The sequence below is a fragment of the Bidens hawaiensis genome, unplaced genomic scaffold (assembly GCF_021521415.1).
Source record: "Bidens hawaiensis isolate Kalapana, Puna unplaced genomic scaffold, B.hawaiensis_p1.1 tig00025168_1, whole genome shotgun sequence".
Lineage (NCBI taxonomy): Eukaryota > Viridiplantae > Streptophyta > Magnoliopsida > Asterales > Asteraceae > Bidens > Bidens hawaiensis.
In genome coordinates this window covers 159,456-180,059 of record NW_027505051.1, presented here as the reverse complement: position 1 = coordinate 180,059, position 20,604 = coordinate 159,456, and the positions used below count along the sequence as shown (strand labels likewise).

General features: G+C 34.8%; 1 protein-coding gene and 1 pseudogene across 2 annotated transcripts; one reads left to right on the top strand and one right to left on the bottom strand.

Annotated features, from left to right (window-relative positions):
* The first annotated feature begins 5,623 nt into the window (after nt 1-5,623).
* LOC143610236 (uncharacterized) lies at nt 5,624-10,214 on the top strand (annotated as a pseudogene). The gene is made up of 5 exons (XR_013149556.1): nt 5,624-5,631; nt 6,142-7,350; nt 8,365-8,625; nt 9,109-9,264; nt 10,061-10,214. The product of XR_013149556.1 is annotated as an uncharacterized LOC143610236 (transcript).
* A 2,550-nt stretch (nt 10,215-12,764) lies between these two features.
* On the bottom strand, nt 12,765-20,379 carry LOC143610231 (lysine-specific demethylase JMJ28-like). The gene is made up of 12 exons (XM_077084764.1): nt 19,714-20,379; nt 18,861-18,997; nt 18,069-18,171; nt 17,843-17,981; nt 17,698-17,758; nt 16,172-17,111; nt 15,598-16,056; nt 14,882-14,954; nt 14,686-14,771; nt 13,883-14,002; nt 13,738-13,805; nt 12,765-12,856 (listed from the first exon to the last, which is right to left on the bottom strand). Exons 1-12 carry the CDS (start codon nt 20,377-20,379, stop codon nt 12,835-12,837), a joined length of 2,874 nt encoding a protein of 957 aa, XP_076940879.1. The 3' UTR covers nt 12,765-12,834.
* Between the last annotated feature and the right edge of the window lie 225 nt (nt 20,380-20,604).

Below are 20,604 nucleotides of genomic sequence, written 5' to 3'. Positions count from 1 at the left end.
ATCAGTTAATAACCGATTTCTTCAATACTAATTATGGGTTTGGATCAAATACAAATGAAATTAACGTGCTAACTGTGAGAATCAAGTAGGATAATTATATAACAAATAGAGTAATTATGTAATTATATCGTAGATTAATTATATAATTACTCTACGTGTGTATATAATTACCCTACTTGATTCTCACAATTAGCACGTTAATTTCATATGTCTTCTCCTACTAGTTATTAGGGGGTGTTTGGCCTAGCTTGTTTAACCATGCTTATAACTTTCTTTTTTACAAAATAAGCTTATTTTGGCCTAGCTCGTTTAGCCCCGTCGGAAATGCAAGAGTTATCAAACCAACTCGAAGAACTTTCCGACAAAGGCTTTATTCGTCCAAGCTTCTCTCCTTGGGGCGCTCCCGTCCTCTTTGTGAAAAAGAAAGATGGCTCATTTCGCATGTGCATCGATTATCGTGAACTCAATAAACTTACTATCAAAAATCGTTATCCTTTGCCACGAATCGACGACCTCTTCGATCAACTCCAAGGCGCAACGTGTTTCTCCAAAATCGATCTTCGATCGGGATATCATCAGTTGCGTGTTCGCGAAGAAGACATTCCAAAAACCGCATTCCGTACTCGATATGGACATTTCGAATTTTTGGTCATGCTCTTCGGCTTAACCAATGCACCCGCAGTATTTATGGATCTCATGAACCGCGTTTGCAAACCGTTTCTAGATAAATTCGTTATTGTCTGTATTAATGACATTCTCATCTTCTCTAAATCCAAAGCCGAGCATGAGCATCACTTGCGTTTCATTCTCGAAGTCTTAAGAAAAAAACGACTTTACGCCAAATTCTCAAAATGTGAATTTTGGCTAGAGGAAGTTCAATTTTTGGGACACATCGTCAACGACAAGGGTATTCATGTTGATCCCGCAAAAATCAAAGCCGTCAAAGATTGGAAGACTCCGACTACACCCACGGAAATTCGATCTTTCCTCGGTTTGGCCAGATATTATCGGCGTTTCATCCAAAATTTTTCCAAGATCTCTTTACCCCTCACTTCCCTAACTCACAAAGGACAGCCTTATGAATGGGGATCCAAACAAGAAGAAGCATTTAATACTCTTAAACACATGCTTTGCAATGCTCCCGTTCTAACCCTTCCCGATGGAAACGACGACTTTGTAGTATATTGCGATGCTTCTTGTCAAGGTCTCGGTTGCGTTCTCATGCAACGAGGTCAAGTTATCGCGTATGCTTCAAGGCAACTCAAGGTCAACGAGAAGAACTACAAGACTCACGATCTTGAACTTGGTGCCGTCGTTTTCGCACTCAAAATTTGGAGACATTACCTTTACGGAACGAAATGTGTGGTTTTTACCGATCACAAAAGCCTTCAACACATTTTTGACCAAAAAGATCTCAACATGAGACAACGAAGATGGGCTGAGTTACTTAGTGACTACGATTGCGAAATTCGCTACCATCCCGGTAAAGCGAATGTCGTGGTCGATGCCCTTAGTCGAAAGGTTAATGTCAAATCCGTCTTGCTTCTTAGCGTCACCGTTCAAACCGATCTCCAAGCCAAAATCTATCAAGCCCAACGTACCTCCGTTGACGAAGGCAACATGTACGACGAAATGTCATGTGGAGCCGAGCTTCAACTCGAAACAAAACCCGATGGCTTATTGTATTATCTCAATCATTTATGGGTTCCCAATCGCGATGACCTTCGTACTTGCATACTCGACGAAGCTCACAAGTCACGATATTCTGTTCATCCCGGTGCGGATAAAATGTATTTCGATCTTTGTTCTACCTTTTGGTGGCCGGGTATGAAGAAAGACGCAGCAACGTACGTTTCGAAATGTCTTACTTGCTCTAAAGTAAAAGCCGAACATCAAAAACCCTTTGGGTTACTCGAGCAACCACCAATCCCCATATGGAAATGGGAAGACATTGCTATGGACTTTATAATGAAACTACCCACTACACAAAAAGGCAACGATAGCATTTGGGTGATTATTGACCGATTAACCAAGTCCGCTCACTTTATTCGAGAAAAATACTCCGTTGAGCAACTTGCCCAAATCTACGTTCGCGAAATCGTGTGTCGCCACGGTTTACCTTTGACATAGCATCTCCGATCGCGATGCTCGATTCACGTCTCATTTTTGGCGATCACTTCAATAAACCTTGGGAACTCGTCTTGATCTTAGCACCGCTTATCATCCTCAAACGGATGGACAATCCGAACATACGATTCAAACATTTGAGGACATGCTTCGAGCGTGTGTACTCGATTTCGGTGGGAATTGGGATTCTCACATTCCTTACATTGAATTTTCTTACAATAACAGTTTCCATTCTAGCATCGGTATGCCTCCTTTCGAAGCTTTCTATGGTCGCAAATGTCGTTCCCTGATTAGTTGGAATGAAATCGGTGAAGCTCAAATTACCGGACCCGAAATGGTCCAAGAAGCCACCGACCGTATCGACCAAATTCGCAAGAACCTACTTGCCGCTAGAAGTCGACAAAAGAGCTACGCCGACAAACGGCGAAAACCGATCGAATTCAATGTCGACGATCTCGTCCTTCTCAAGGTATCCCCTTGGAAAGGAGTTGTTCGTTTTGGAAAGAAAGGAAAACTAGCTCCCCGTTTCGTAGGCCCATTCAAGATTCTTGAGCGAGTCGGAAAAGTAGCCTACCGACTCGAACTACCGGAAGAACTCACCGGTGTTCATCCGACCTTTCATGTTTCAAATCTCAAGAAGTGCTTAGCCGAAGGTAGTCTCCATATACCTCTCGACGAAGTACAAGTCAATGAATCAATGATTATGGTTGAACGACCCGTTGAAATCATGGACCGCAATGAAAAGAAAACCAAGCGAAGTCGCATTAAGTTAGTTAAAGTTCGATGGGAATCACGGCGTGGCGCGGAGTTTACATGGGAACGAGAAGACTCGATGAAGGAGAAATATCCATATTTATTTACATCATCTTAATTTCGGGACGAAATTTTCTAAAGTAGGGGATACTGTGACATTTGTCAATTTCGAGTTATTTTATACTTGTATTCTTAATGTAAACCCGACCCGTTTTGTATCCCGAACCTTTCGATATTATCAAAATGATGAATTGTATGTTAAATATTTGTTTTATAGTTGTTGGATAAAAAAACACCCTTTTCGGTTCTTAAAATTCCCCGAAAACGCTCAAAACGAACTCCAGGGACTAAAACTACCAAAATGGAGACTTGAATGACCCATTTGTAGTTTGTGCTTTCTTAGGTCTATAACCAACCCATTTTCATGAAACACCATTTATGAAAGACCCATTCAACTTACCCTATATATACACACCCATCTTCTTCATTTGTGCTTGCTCATTTCTTCATTTCTCTCTCAAATTCTTGAATTCTAAGGTTGTTCTTCATAAGCTAATCTTTCATTTTAACTAACTTCTCAATACTTAAAGCTTGATGTTACAACATATATATAATATACACTCCTTGTTTACCTTCGGTCTTTCATTTCTCCGGTCTCGGCCGGTTGAAATGTCGGGCTAGTAAGGCAAGGTTACATGGAGGACTTTGTAGTCCTTGTTTATATATTTAACAAATCTAACCATATAACTTGTTATACTTGCTTAACTTCTACATATTTTAGTTTATTGTTCATATTTGTCAAGTTCCATGGTATTGGGTATATGGTGACTAGCCTCGGTTTCATCCCGAGTTGAGAACCGAACCAAAAACCGAACTTTTGTTTAAAAGCTTTATTGTTAACTTTTTGAATGTAAAACTTGAGTATTATTATTTATAAGTTATTTTACAAGTTCCATGGTAATTGGGTATGTGGTAACCATCCTCGGTCTTATTCCGAGTCAAGGACCGAACCAAAAATCGAACTAAACCGAGTTCACTCGCTTAAGACACACAAGTGTGTTTTTGGCCACCAAAACTCATATTTTCTTCAAGATTATATTTTAAATCAATTTTAGTTAATTTCTAAACATACTTGGCATGTCGGTAACCAACTTGATCTTATAACAAGTTCGAACCGATAAGGTCGTATACTCGCTTAACGAACGTTAAGGTTCTTCACAATAGAACTACATACTTTGTTAAGTCTATTTTGATTTTATTGAGTTATCTCATAACATTTATTATTTTGGGAAGTTAACTGTGAGCTTGGTCAATTATCAAGTCTCGAACCGACAAACCCGAACACTCGTTTTGGTATTCTTATAACCAAGGGTTTTGCAATATCGCATTTTAACCCACATTATTACTTAACATAGGTTGAGTAAAAAAAGAAAAAAACTAATGAATAGAATACCGAGACCCGGTTTCGAGTAAACTTATTTTACAAAACTCGTTTCTTTAATTTCTCAAATATTTACATTTTAAATCCTAAACTTTATTTATTTACTTTATTTGTCATGTATTTTATTTTAAACCCTTCCAAGACTACCTACTAACACGAGACCCGTTTAATATAGGTCTTGCTCGTTAAACCGATCTCTCCGATTATTCACGACATTATCTTTTAAGTTACTTGTTAATGTGAGTACTTTTTCATCCCCCGTTTTCCATTTTTCATTTTGGGGGTGGCATTGCATACTTATTCAAATTCAAATGATTTATACTTGAGTCTTAAACCACAACACGTATTGTATATGTTTACTTAAATAAATGCTCGATTTGGTGTTATATGCTTTACATGATTATGTGCAAATTCTTGAATGCTAAGGCGGGTAGCCTCTTGAATGCTAAGGCGGGTAGCCTCATCAAAGTATGATCATACGTTAATTCCGAGTATATATGGTATCCCCATATAGAAAGGTGTCGTCAATGTATTCTTATTGACGATTTCATTATTGTCGTCAATGTATTCTTATTGACGGTTTTATTATCTAAATTGTTGCTATTATTTATTGTTTTCATATACTAGTTGTGGATTTCATACTATATACTTATTGTCCAAAACTATGAAAATTGTTCACCAACCTTCGTGTTGACAAACTCTATTTTATGCAATGTTACAGGTTTGATGTTAGCTTGATTGGATTACTTGAAGAAACTTATTATCTTGGCTTTAGGATATTAGAAAATAAAAGAACAAGTTATTTGTTTATCTATCTATTTGGCATTTTGTATGAACAATTGTTGTGTTATTTATGATGATATGGATTTAAATAAGCTGTTTAAATATTGTAACTTTATAGTGTCATTGTGCAATGAGCAATCATGTCGCGCCTCGACGTTTCCGCCTTCATTGGTCGGGGTGTGACATTTGCTTTCAAATGGTGGTGGATTAATAATTATTGAAGCAACTTATTACTAACAAATTAAAGAATAATGGATTTAACAACTTATTATCAACTTGTAGAATATAAGCCATCAGGCTCCTTCCCAAACCCCCCCTAAACCGCTTTCGGTTTTAAGTCAATTTATGTCTTAGTTTCGATGTTTGGATTTGCAACCCTTGGCTAACCATGTAGTCTTGTACCTATTTCCAAATGATATCTTTTTCATTTTAAATCCGAAATCCGCCATTGTTGCAATGAAATCGATATACAAGAACAAATCTTGAATCGGATGATCAACGGGAATCCAAATTGTCACCATGTCAAGGTTCTATTTCGATGACTCTATTCTCTACCCCAATTGTTGTATTTCTTGTTTTGTTATACAATCATTTTGTTGATTCGATTGACAATAAATCCAGTAATTAAGATGTGGGTTTCAATTTGTACATCTTTTCTGTGCATAAATTGATTAATAGGGGTTTGCATGAACCATTATGGATCTTCGGTTTTAGTTTTGAATTTAAGTAACTTATAATAACAACAAGTTAATAACAAAGAGTGTAACCCCAATGTGTAATGATCAAATAAATAATTTTTAGTTAACAAAAAGATTTTGGCTCAAATTTCATTATTTTATGCCAATTTATTTTTTCGGCCCAAATGGCAAAACTGAAAAAACCGAAATAGAACAGTTGTCATAAACGGAAATTTCAGTTTTTGGTTCGGTTTGAGCCAAAACAAAGCCATTCACAACCCCACAGTTCTAATGTATTAATAATGTAAATCATTCACTAGTGTTTAATATTTGGTAAAACTGATATTTTTATCCTAATAGGATCCTGGTGGTCAGAGACATTAAACGAATTGCGCAGTCGATTCGTACAAACAATCATAGAATTCAATCAAATGATAGAACAATCAGTCTGTATTCCATCAATAGGCATTATTCCATCATCCCAACCAATGACAGAGTGACACATCATGCTCAAATTGCTTGGAAAACAATTTCCGAGAAATCATATTCTTCCATCAGTAAGATTTCTCAAGCATTTAGCTTGGCAGTAACCCGGTCATATGTAGTTATACCCGGTGTATATGCATTTGTAGTCGGGAATGCGGCATTTGCACAAACGAGTCAAAATCTTGAATCTTTTCAACCAAGAAACAGTCTTTATACACACGCAGAAGATGGACACGCATTCTTGATATCATCAATTATTTCACTATTTGAAGGAATAATATTATTAACCCGAGCTATATATTTAGCAATCTTATTCTCGCCAACTATAGCAACCGCCCCTTTTGCAGAATATTTTGGTCACTCGTCAAGAAAACACTGGTTACATCTTGTAAGACGTACGTTAGAAATAGCGGGTCCTGCTTTTATCAAATGGGGTCAATGGGATGCAACAAGGCCCGACCTTTTTCCTCGGGACTGGTGCTCCGAGCTTTCTAAACTTCACACACAAGCACCCGAGCATAGCTTTTCCTACACGAAAAAGATGGTTGAGAAGGCGTTTGGACATAAAATATCTGAAATTTTTGATGATTTTGAAGAGGTTCCGGTAGCTTAGCTTCTGGAAGCATTGGTCAAATTCATCGAGCGGTTTTGAGATATAAGTATCATGGGAAGGCGATTAAGCCTTTGGTAGTTGCAGTTAAAGTTAGACATCCAGGAGTTGGTGAATCAATTAAACGAGATTTTGAGATTATTAATGTGGTGGCAAAAGTTTCAAGATTTATACCTACTTTGAAATGGTTGAGATTGGATGAAAGTGTGCAACAATTTGCTGTTTTTATGATGTCTCAAGTGGATCTTGCTCGTGAAGCGGCTCATTTGAGTCGATTTATTTACAATTTTAGAAGATGGAGAGATGTTTCATTTCCGAAACCGGTGTATCCGCTTGTGCATCCTGCGGTTTTGGTGGAAACGTTTGAGCAAGGAGAGAGTGTTTCGTATTATGTTGATGAACTTGAAGGACACGAACGGTTGAAGAGTTCTCTTGCTCATATTGGAACTCATGCGCTTTTGAAGATGCTTTTGGTAACATTTTTTTAGCTCTGATGCTTTCACTTCTTTGTTTGCATGGTTATTAATCATAAACGAGCCGAACCAAGCCCGAGCTCACCTCTCGAGCTCGTTTTGTTTCGAGCTGAGATCGTGAGTTGTTTTTCAAGCGTGATCTCGGCTCATTCATTAGTTATTATTTAGTTTATATACCATTTAAATTACAGTTTTGTATATAGCATAATATATGTCTTTTAGTTATTCTATCCTTATTTTATACAATAACAATTATTATTATTATTATTATTATTATTATTATTATTATTATTATTATTATTATTATTATTATTATTATTATTATTAAACTTGAAACTTCTACCAATAATTAGCTCATTTAGGCTCGCCATCCAGCTTGAACATGATAACTGAAGCTCGGGCTTGTTTATCAAAACAAGCTTATTTTTACGCTCGTTTATTAGTTATTAGTTAATTTATATACATTTTTAATTACATATTATGTATATATTTACAATTAAAAATTTATATATGACACAGTATATGTTTTTTTTAATTATTTTATCATAATTATATATGTAATAATAATGATCACATAAATATAAAAGTTATATAAATAATAGGCATGTTTAGGCTCGCGAACCAGCTTGAGCGCGCTAATTGAATCTCGGGCTTGGGCTTGCTTATTAATCAGGCTTATTTTTTGACTCGGGCTTGAGCTCATGTAAGCTCGGTGCGACTGGAGCTTTTAACAAGCTGATTTCGAGCAGCTAACGAACAGTGTGGCACGTTTACACCCCTAGTTATGATAATTTGTAAAGTTGGTAACTTTTATGAATTGGTCAATTGGGTTCATGTTTTTATCTAACGGTTTAAATGGGCCAACTCAAAATAATCTGCTAAAGGGGAGCGAGTCAAATAGGTTGAAAGCCCCCAAAATATATTTTAATGCATGCAACCTCCATATTATGGTTTTTGTAATCATATTAACGCATTGATTATTAACTTCATTCAAAATAATTTGTCTTGTTTCAGGTTGACAACTTCATTCATGCCTACATGCATCCCGGAAACATCCTCGTACAAAACAAATCATCGCGTAAAGGAATCTTTAAATCAAAGCCACATGTTGTATTTCTTGATGTAGGCATGACAGCTGAGCTTTCAAAGAATGACAGAATTAATTTGTTAGAATTTTTCAAGGCGGTTGCTCGTAGAGACGGTGCTACTGTAGCAAAATGCACATTAAGGCTATCGAAGCAACAAAACTGTCCTAACCCTCGAGCCTTTATAAAGGTAAGAGTTACTCGGATGGTCCTTGTGGTATGTCCATACAGCAAGTTTGGTCCTTAAGTTTGAAAAATTACACGTATGGTCTCAACTATTTCGAAAGTGCAACACGGATGGCCCTTGGAATGGATGGACGTTAGTTTTCAGTTAAGTGCATGTGAAATGACTAAAATACCCTTACTGCTGAAAGACAAAAAAAAGAGGTGGGTCCCTCATCTTTTTATTCTGTCTTCCAGCAGAAAGGGCATTTTAGTCATTTCACATGCACTTAACTAGAAAAACTAAAGTTCATTTAATTCCTAGGACCATCCGTGCTACACTTTTGAAATAGTTGGGACCATAAGTTTAATATCAAACTTAAGGACCCAACTTGCAATATGGAACCACAGAGACCATCTAAGTAATTGTATCTAAATGTAATGTAATTTGTATTTTTTTTTGTTTTAGTTGCTAGTAAATGTTGTTAATTTGGATGTTTTGTGTTAATAGGAAGTAACAGAAGCGTTTGACTTTTGGGGTACTCCTGAAGGCGATCTTGTTCACCCAGCTGATGCGATGCATCAGTTGCTAGAGCAAGTGAGGCGCCATCGGGTCAATGTGGATGGAAATGTGTGTACCGTGATGGTTACGACTTTGGTTCTCGAGGTATGTTGTTATTAATATTTTTATCATTATTTTAATTTTAAATGCAAAAGGTAAGAAATAGGATGGAAGTTTGGTGTGTTATGCAAAAGCATGGTTTTTCCTTGCGAGATTTGTGTCAATTTTGACAAGTTTTCTTTATGAATTGGTTGATTTGGGTTAGGGCTTTAAACGAGCTGAGCCAGCTTGGACTCGGGCTCGAGCTTGAATTTAAACTAGCCAGCTCGGTTTGGCTAGTTTATTTTATCGAGCTGAAAAGTCGAACTCGAGCTCATCTTGAAAGAAGCTTGAGCCAACTCATGGCTCATCATTAAATAAGAAGCGAGGCAGCTCTTTAAATTTCTCCTACACATACTGATATATAGAAGACAAAACTTAATTTTTTTAACGTACGCATATGTATTGTTTTTGTTTGTTATTTATTAAAGATCGAAAGGTGGATTCAAATGATACATGTATTATCTTTGTTTTCTTTCCTCAATTTTTGTATGTTATTATTATATGTATATTAAAATTTGGGGTCTAATTTAAACGAGCAAATCCAGCGAGCTAGCCGTCGAGTGAGCCACAAGCTGAGCCAACCCTAGCTTGGGCTCAGACTCGGCTCGTTTACAAACGAGCTTTTTCTGAGCTAACTGCAAGCTTTTTGAACAGCCCCGAATTTGTGTCATGTTATTAAAAAAAATAGCTTAAAAGGAAACGGGTCAAATCACAGAGTTGAAAACTTGATGAAAATTGAACCTGGTCAAAAAAATTATATTCAAAAATGGCTTTTGATTTGGTGTTGTATTTATTGCAGGGTTGGCAAAGGAAACTGGATCCAGATTATGATGTGATGCATACACTACAAACGTTGTTACTCAAAGAAGATTGGGCAAAGTCATTAACTTACACAATAGAAGGGTTAATGGCTCCCTAAAGTAGTAAAAGATTTTGTAAAACCGAGTGTTTATAGTGTCTAAAGTGTCTTGATTTGTTTAATCTTGCCACAATCATGCGGTGATCAAACAATTTTTGAAAGAAAATTTTGGCAATGGTCCTAAAAAGTTCATGAAAGCACAATGTTAGTGACAGATATTACACAAACGATATCTTTTGTTTGTTCATGTTCTCTTGTATAAACGGGTTGTGCGATGGATCAAAACCGATACCAGTTCATTTTTTATTGCTAGTTGAAAACTGAAATGAATCAAATCTAAGTCACTTCTGATTTGATTGCTGCAGTAGTAAGTTGTCTTGGGGAAAGAGGAGACATTTAAGTCACTTCCGACGGTTTGAATGCTTTAACACATGTATATAGGTTGGTCTTAAAAGTCGTCTTGTGGGGAGTTTTAGATCAAAGGATATAAATTGATATAGATAAAAGAAATTGCTACCCAGGACTTGTGTTCGGGTCGTGTATCAGTTAAGCTATGGTGGTGGCAGTGCTACAGCTCGGGTAGTTTTGGCCCAACAAGCGCTTAAAAAGCTAGTTAAGTTCAGGTGGTTTTGACCGGACAAGCAGTTAAAAAGCTAGTTAATTACGTAAATATGAGTTTCATGCCCTTTATTTTAATGTTTTTGAGTGTTTTTGGAGCTGATCATGATTCATGCATAGCATGGGCCGGCTAAGCGATCCGACTCACATTGGGCCTAGTGCACAGGTGGTTGGGTCGATGGTGGGACTAAGATTATAAATATTTGAAAAGATTTAACATGGACAAGAATGCTAAGAAACTAAATGTCTAGTTTTCGATACCTTGGGATGTTTTAATTAAGCATAAAAGTAAGACACTTTAAAATGACAATTAATCGAGTTTGTGGGATTAAGATGGTTGATTATGTGTGTAGGGCCAGCTTGAATTATGTATGTTAAGTTATGTGCATGTGGAGATTTATGGACATGTGCTTTAGGGCAAATAATAGATAGCGGGATTAATAAATTGGTTAATAGAGTGATTATGAGTAATATATTGTATCTATGAATGTGTTCGTTCATGTAAACTGAAGAATATATACAGTTAATACTATTAAACGGGTTTGCTGAAAACGTTGAGAATTGTATGCAAAAAATGGGTTCATATGGTCATTCGTTGGGTGTGTGAAACCCTAAGCCGGAGCCTAAGATTGCAGCTCCCATTTGCGATTGTACTACCTAAATATCTACGATTTTAAATGACACAGCTGCAGGAAGTTACACATGCAAGAATATATATATAGATGCCGGAAGCTATACATCATGCAAGAATCTCTAAAAGTTTAAAGAATCTGACTTTGACAAAATTTACATATCTAAAATAAAACTTTAATCCAAAATTAAAATATTCTCATTATAAGAGTAACCGTTTAACCCCGAGTTCACTAACAATACCATAACCTATTTAACGATCACAAAGGGCAGAAAAACGAACAACAAATGTGATTAAAATCTAAAACCATTCTTACCAGACACGTTGAAGCTAAAAACAGACCAAGAAAGAACAAAATGGTTAAACTAGTGCAGCAAGTATGTTAGTTTTAAAGATCCTAAGTCAGAACTGTACACTGAAGATAAAAACAGAGATTTTGAAGCGGTTAAGCTGGTTTTCTTCAAGAGTTATCTTGTGGTTGATTATAATCCCATGTTTTCTTTTTGGTTGTGATCAAAGTTGCAAATGAGAGTCATATAGAAACAAGAACTTGTAGACTTTATTACCTGCAATAACAATATCAATATTTAAAAAAAAATGTATGCGGCCCGTATGACTTGTAATTGCTGTATATGTAAGTTCTGCCCTTAAATAAGAAGTTTTTGTTGTAGCTACCAGCTAGTAAAAATCTAATTATTGAATAATTAGCAAATTTGTTTCAAGAATGCAAATCCAAAAACTGGTCAAAGTCAAAAAAGAAACCGACAAGAGTTTGCGATCAAAGTAAATACCAGTTTAACTTTCAAAGTCAAAGAACAGAAAGAATACCTGCTGATCACCAACTTCATTTAATTCCGATTCAAAATCCTCAAACATCAATGTGAAATCAAGAAGGGATCACAACACCTACAATAGTAATCTAATTTAGATATTATTTAACCAAGGATCCAAATAATGGCTGTGTGACATTATTCGGGTGTTTGGATAATTGGATAGCTACATTTATCCCATTTTGACACCTTAATAAACAGAATCAAGTATTGCTGACTTATAGAATCAGAATCTATTAAAGAATCAAACTTTATTACATCTATTACCTACCCAGATTATGAAAGTCTGACTATTTTGACACAGATAATCTTATAATCCAACCAGTTTAACTAAACACTCAAAAATGATTACTACTTTACTTAAAACTGCAATAATTAGTTTAACTGCAAAAAATGGTTTTCCATATAAAACATAAAGCATTAAATGCCACATTTTATGTTCTGGATTCCATGTTTGTCTCAGCAGAAAAAGTAAGTTGATTTCACGCCAGAACACAAACATTGAATATATCTATAGATTTTTTTTTAAACTTTTTTAAATAATTCCTCAAAGGGCTAAAAAAGAACCTGTTTCATGTGACGTAATTTGATCATAAGCCAGGTAATGTTCACTTGCAACTCTTGGTCTCTACTCTCTACTCAACTTTGTCACTGATTCTGAAATTAAAACCAAAAAAAAAAAGGACACAGTCCAACATTAATTTGAAACTCCCAGGTAACTGAATAATTAAAAGGGTCTTTATAAGAGAACAATATATTTAGTTTTAACTATAACAGAAAAATAACCTGCCAACATTTTGTCTTTCTTATTTTTTTCTTTGGGAATTTCATACACAAATTAATACTTTTTAAAAAACTGATTTAAGAGATCGTGAGCCTAGATATGAACGAACTCTTTGTTCAATACTTTTTATTAATCAAAAAGAAACTTGCAGACACAATAAGACCTCAACCCACATAACCTTATTTAACCTAAACACACTCGAATTCAAACTCCTAACTTCTAGATTTTCAAATTAACATGCAGAATAATCAAACTAATAACCCGATAAACCTAAAACTTTCAAAGAATAAATAATAAACTTAACACTTTAACCCCTTCAACTTTCTTTATGACCCATTTCAGGATTAACTTCCAAAATGAATAAATACAGTTTGGGTGACTTTTGATTGGTTCCTTTAACTTAGCAAAAGATGACAGTGAACAGTTGTATTTAACGGATCAAAAAGGGTAATACTAAATACTGATGCATTTTGTCCACCTTTTAAAACCCCGCGCATAGTAATGATCTAAAACCGTCTCGTTTTTAATTTAATTTTAAAATGTACCCATTTGACATGTTGACAATAAAAAATAATCCAAGATGATCCACTAACTAAACGGGTCAATATTGCCACATCCAATCTTTATTCATAAACAAAAGTCGGTTTTTTCCTCTAAAAAGACATATAACCAAGATTATATCAGTCACAAAAACCCGTCACAAAGAATAGTTTTTTTTCTTAAATAAGATATATATTTACCCAAAGACTCTTACTTTACTTGTGAAACCTTGTGAATTTCTTCAACCGCAGCATTAACACTATGTATAGCCATTTTCTTGACCTGAAACCGTTCAAGAAATTAATATAACACTCAAAATATGGAGAAATAACTTTAAACTAAAGTGTTAAAATATTTACATCTATCATTTTTCCTTTTGCTTTGTGAGTTACTGGAAGTTGACAGATTTCATCACTCAACTTTAAGCACACGGATGCACTTTCGGGCGATATGGATTCAAAGACCACATTAACACATGACTGCATACACAATAATAGTCGTAATTAAATGAAAATCTTAAAAGCATAGTATTTATGAGATTCAACAATTTGGTTACATCCACAATTGTTGTATAATCTTCATAATTTTCAGTAAAAGAACGATCTTAAACAAACCTAACCAAACGAGCATAAATGAATGTAAATAACGAACATTAAAAAATCTAAATGAACAAACGAGACATGTTCATATTCGTTCGTTTAACTAGATGAGCAAAATATTTTGGTTCATGTTCATTCATTAAATAAACGAACTTCCACTGAACAGTTCATGAATTGTTCACTGAACCTGGTTCGTTTACAGGCCTACAAAAGGCATTGTTTATTTAAAATCAAACGATTTAAAAAATAAGATATATGCTACTTTATTTGAAAAGCTGTAACAACTTACGTTCTTTTGACTAACTGGCGTTAACTTTTCTGTTAAAAGGGTGTTAAATGACTAAACTACCCCTTAATAATTAAAAATAATCATATAGATAATATATTACTTACTTTTTTACCCTTTCGCTTAGAAAACAAATAATCAAAATTAAAAAAATATAATAATAACCATAGTAGCTATGTGATTCAACAATTTGCTTACATTTAAAAATGTTGATAGGATACTTATAATCTTCATAACTTTTTAGTGGCAATAAAGCAATAAAAGAAATATATTCTACCTTGCTTTTCTTTACTTGACAGGGACATCCAGCCGGAATAATAACAGCTTCACCAATATGTTGCTCGAATGTCCATGGTTCCACATCTGGTTAATAATGCTAATTATAATATAATTACGGAAATAAAAACTAACCCGAATTCAAAAAACCTTCTAGAAACTACTTCGTAATAATGTGCAAGGATAATAATTCTTACCAAATTCTTCCTTAAGACACCTTTTATGAAAAGCATTCAAATAAAAGCTCTCATCAAGAATCGGATGAACAACCTATGTTACAATGTTAAGTAATCACTTTGATACTTGATAATTTATTCCGGGGAGTGTTTGGATGCAAGTATAAACTGATTATAGGGTGTTTGGATGCATGTCTTGAAAGTGGTTATGTGATTTCGAATACTCAGTCAAAACCAAACAACCATTTGTAATTAAAGTCACTATTTTTTTGTACCTTTATAGTCAATCAAGCTATCCAATCCAATGAAACTATTTATAAACATTTAATCTTTTTTAAATCAAGTAAGGCAAATGAAAGCATCTTAGTTACTAATAAGTGATAGCTTTTTTTCCCAGTTAACTTGAGTTAATCGTGAAGAAAAATATTTCATGAAATAATAAATAGTAATCAAGGACCAAGGTTACTAATAGGTTTCATGATTGTTCAATTTTAGTGAAACTGGAAAAAAAAAACAAACCTAAATAGCAATCAGGATTTATATGTTTGATTTGCCTCAATTTTAAATTTTTTCCTTAACATTTAAAAAGGTTGTAAAAGTACTCTTTGCGTGTGCTGAGCGCTTTAAAAACACAATTACCTCATTAACTGACTTTGATTTTGATGCTTCAAGTCAAAATCACTTTAAAGACACATCCAAACACCACCAGAATTGCGTTTTATTAATTAAAATGATACCTTTAGGGGAGAGCAACACGATGAATTAAGCTGGTTGGAATACTTTCTAAGAAACTCAACAAGTTTGTCCACGTCTTCTCTACGAAAAACATCCCATTGGGCCCCACAAGTATCAACAACCTTCCCTTCATTACCGCTAGAACAACTTTCATCCTCGTCATCACATAAATCTTCATCCGAATCACAATTGCTCGAATCATCGTCGGAAAACACACACGGGCCATCATCATTGGGAGTTTGAGTCAGTTCTTCATTTGTGTTATCCTCCAACTCCGATTGTTGAGTTACTTCGCTACTAAACGATGATTTCCCACACGCGTCATCAATTATGTTTTTATTTTTATTCTTCCTCGAAGACTCGTTATGATCTTGTGAACTATATTTCTTCAACAAGATCTTTACTTTATTGAGCTTCTTTTCAGAAATCAGAAGTTCAGTGGCGTGCACAAGAATATTAACCTGTATCAAGTAACTAGTTTCATACCAACCAATAACAAAAGCAGTTACACAAAAGTAAATTATCATGATTTATTTTACCTAATTATGTTGGAGCATTTAGAATTTAAATACATACCATATCATACGCATGATAGCATAACTTCGTTAAAAATTCACCCTCGATAAGATCTTCAGGTCTACCATACGAGAGGCAAACAAAAGGACCCAAGTCAACGTTTTGACTTTCGAGTGGCACGTTAGCCGCCAAATTTAGAATGCCCGTTAATGGATTAGTATACTCTTGAAGTGGTAGAGCATGCATCACAGCATCATAATGACTTGGAAAATGTTCTTGGAAGATTCTAGAAGATAAGCAAACTTGAAACTTCAACTTCTCATTCCGCACGTTCGCGTGTGTTTTCCCGCCCATAAATATCTGTTGCCTACCCGTTTGCACATCAAACCAATCCGAAAAATTTTTCAATTTTGTTTCTTTATTGTTTCTTGATTTCACACTTCTATCAAGATACATGAAGAACATGAAAATAGGATCCCAACTCAACTCTACATCACTCTTGATCACATCTTGAATAATCAAAGGTTGACATTTGACCCAATGTTTTGTGAAATGTTCAACATTTTTGTCACCGAGATCTTCTTTTGTTGAGAAACGCAAAGTCTTGTTAGTCAGGATTTCACTTTCACCATCAATTTTGTCATTTTCGTCACACAATGTGCAATATAAAGAATCAAGATCGAATATAGTTGTGAACTTGCTATTGCAAACGGTTTCTTTTGCACGTTTTTCAAGATCTTTTGTCGAATTGAAAGGTGGGTGACAAACTAAACCGAGACTGCCGTCACCACAACCACCTAAATTCTTTGGTGGGCATTCTATACTTCCGTCTACACTAGTTTTCCACTTCCATAATATATCAGTGGTTATATTTTTAAGATCCTTAAAGCCCCTGTGTAAGTGTCCCTCACGAAATTCCCGACAACAAGATAAACAAAGAATGTAAGAACAGCTTTCACAGCTTCGGTAAACACCCACAATGAAAGCTTTGCAAAAACCACTGCAAAAAATAAAAATGTTTAATGATTCCAACATTTGGCCTTAATCAAACCTTGAAAACAATCTTGTAAAAATAAAAGTGGTCATTTCAACCTATTGGGTTTTAGCTAATTGATACGGGTGTAAACGAGCCAACAACTCATGACCTATTCGAGATCGGCTCGTCAAAAGCTCAAACAAAGACGAGCTTAAGCGAGCCCAAGCCTTAAAAAAACCTTGTTTAGCAAACAAGCCCGAGATTCACTTATCTAGCTCAAGCTAGCTCGCAAGTTTACACAAGCCTATTATTCATATAACTTTTATTTATTGTGTTGAATGTATTTTGATATAATAATATGTATTATATAAAAAAATATAGCATACCTAAATAATATGCATTATGATATGTATAAAACCTATAATTAAAAATAATAAAAAAGTATATAGATTTATTAATAAATAATAACCAAGCCGAGCTCAAGCTTTAGAAAAAGAACTCGAAACAAGCCGAACCAAGCTCAAGCTTTCGTAAATCAAAATGAGCTAAGTGTTTGCACCCCTATTAATTGATAACAGAGAAAGGGTAAAAAGATCATTAGGTAACATACCAACATTGCTGCTTTAAAGAGCCGATAGCCTCATGAATTTGTAGCTCGGTGTGGTCTTTTCCTAAAGTTTTCACAAAAAAAAAAAATGCAACTGTTGTTTTCGATCACTAATTATAAAGATGGGAAAAGGAAAAGGATCATCTACCTTTGATTTTAGCTTCGATATCCATCTCAATGTATTTTTCTTGATTTATTTGTTCAATTAATGGAAGGAGCAAATGAATCATGTATAAAAGTTGTTGACTTTTGTCAAATTTCCCCTCGTCACTGTAAACAACAAGATCCTGGAATGCAACAAAAGTGGACTGGTTATTACTCTATTAGTATGTACAAAACAACGTTGACATGTCATAAGTGGGTCCCAATCAAACCTTGGTTTTGACTTCTTTTGACTTTTCGGGTTCACAAACACTACAGCTGCACGCTCCACTGCAAACAGGGCACTGTTTCTTGACTTCCGCCTTATCATGAGACCTGATTTTATTCAAATAACCAGACTTTGTAATTATTTATTTATCCTTTTTTAGAATGGCATGTTTTATATATGCATATATATACACACTCACAAAGTGTAGTTTTGTCATTTATAACATGTAATCAGATGTTTACAGATGTGTAATAACTAATTTACATATTTGTAAAATCATAAAAGTACATGTAATAAAAAGACAAAGCTACCCTAAAATAATATTTAATATAAAAGATAAACATAAAAAATGATTAGTTGCTAAAAGTTCCTTAAGTTCTTAAAATATTTGGAAGTTTTGAAATGATCCTGGTCCTATACATACAGGGTAAGGTTAAAATGAAAACCCACTTGAGTTGTGAAAACCCGCGAAAACCCTATGTAACATCGTTTTTTTTTTGTTACATGTAATATATGTTGTAACATTTAATACAAAACATCGAAACATCAAAAAAAAATGTTTTGCTATTTTTTAACATTTTTTACTAATTTTTATATATGTTTTCAGGAGAGAGAAAAAGTTATATTTATATTTACATTTTTTATTCACTTTAATTGTGGACCACAAGATTTAAACATTAATTAAAAACATGTGGTTCAGAATGAGTTTCTAGAGTTTTCACAACTCAAGTGGGTTTTCATTTTATACTTAGCCCATACATACATACATACATATTATATATATATATAAACAAACCTCGCGCGGATACAGTCTTCACAAAAAAAGTGTTTTTTGCAATTCAAGCATTTGACAAGAACGCGATAGCTACACATCCGACACCAATGGCACTTCTTTGTTGCGGCTTTCACAGCAGCTTTAATATCTGGTAAAATCTATACAACAACAACAAAAACGCTTCAAATCTCCTTAGCAAATAAAAACACCAATAAAATAAAAACAATAAAACATTTTGAATGAAATTTAGGTTATAACTTATAAAAGAACATAAATCATTTACAATTATGTTAATAACAACATCCCGCATTGTAGCCGTTCATTAAAAAAAAGAACGAAAGAAAGAAATTGGTGTTATAACCTTGGTATTAAAAAGCACACTAAAGGCATGTGTAGGGGTGTAAACAAGCCAAGTCGCACATGAGTTGCTCGCTAAAAACTCGAATCAAGCCTAGCTTAAAAGAGCTTGAGGTTAAAAAAAGGCTGTTTAGTAAACGAGCCGAAGCTTCACTCATCGAGCTCGAGCTGGCTTGTGAGTGTAAACAAGCCTATTATTTATAAATTTTTTATTTAATATTTTAAACATACATTAATATAATAATCAATATTATATATAAAATTGTGATAAAAGTAACTAAATAATATACATATAAAAAAGTTTAAATTCAAATACTGGGTAGATCATGCTAAAAACATAAGAGATAGATAAACAAATTATATAAATTAAATTGCGCCTCGCGTACGAAAAGCATTGTGGTTAGGACCCTATAGCCTTGTGGGGCCTAAACTTCTAAAAATCAAGGTTATAACTTACAAACAAGCATAATTATAACAATTAATATGAAACTGATAAAATTATGTTATTAAAAACAACCTGCATTGTGGCAATAGGAACCCGGTCAATGTTCTTCGATCTAAAAAGCCTTGTATGCACCGAACACGAAGTGGAGCCCGAAGCCCCAACTTTAACATTATTGACAGTAACAGGTGGTGATGAAGGTGAACCTTGTGAAATTTCCAACCTCCCATACTTCAACTCTTTAACAATATCTTCTTTCGGCGACTCGTTCCCCCTTTTCTTCTCGATTTGCCGATTCAAATACCCTTGAATCAAATCCAACTGCAAATCCCCCTTTTTCAAATTCATCTTCTTTAAAGCATCATCAAGATCCTCCGAAATATCCACTGATGACTTCAAATTACCTTCCTTTACGTCTCGTTTACGCCGTTTTCGAGACAAATTTGAACCAATCGAATGACTTGAATGACTTTCATTTTGAATTTTGGTTTTCCTCCTTTTGTGATTAACCCTAATTTTGTCACTAGGGTTTTGTTGTACTTTGCGATTATTATTATTATTACGTCTGTCGAGCTTTAAACTCTCCGGCACCGGTTGATTGGTTTGACGGAGACGGCCTTGAAGACAATGCGCTTCGCAGAGAGTCCGGCCCGGCGCCGCAGGCCGCCGGCACCGCCATTGCCGGCCGTCGTGTCTTTTGCAGCGCAGATCGTCTGGTAAATCGGCACCGTTTCCTGCCATTTTTTTAGGATATTGTTGGTGGGTTTTGCTAAAGATTACTGGGTTTTGGAGATTATTGAGGAAAGATTGAAACTTTGATCGGGAATTTGTTGGGGGTTTTGAAGGAAGATGAACTAGGGTTTTGGTTTTGGATAAAAGGGGGAAAAATAGAATTTAGATTGTGTTGTGTTGTGTTGTGTTGTGTTGTGATATCGATGGGGGTAAAGTGAGATTATAGTCATTAGT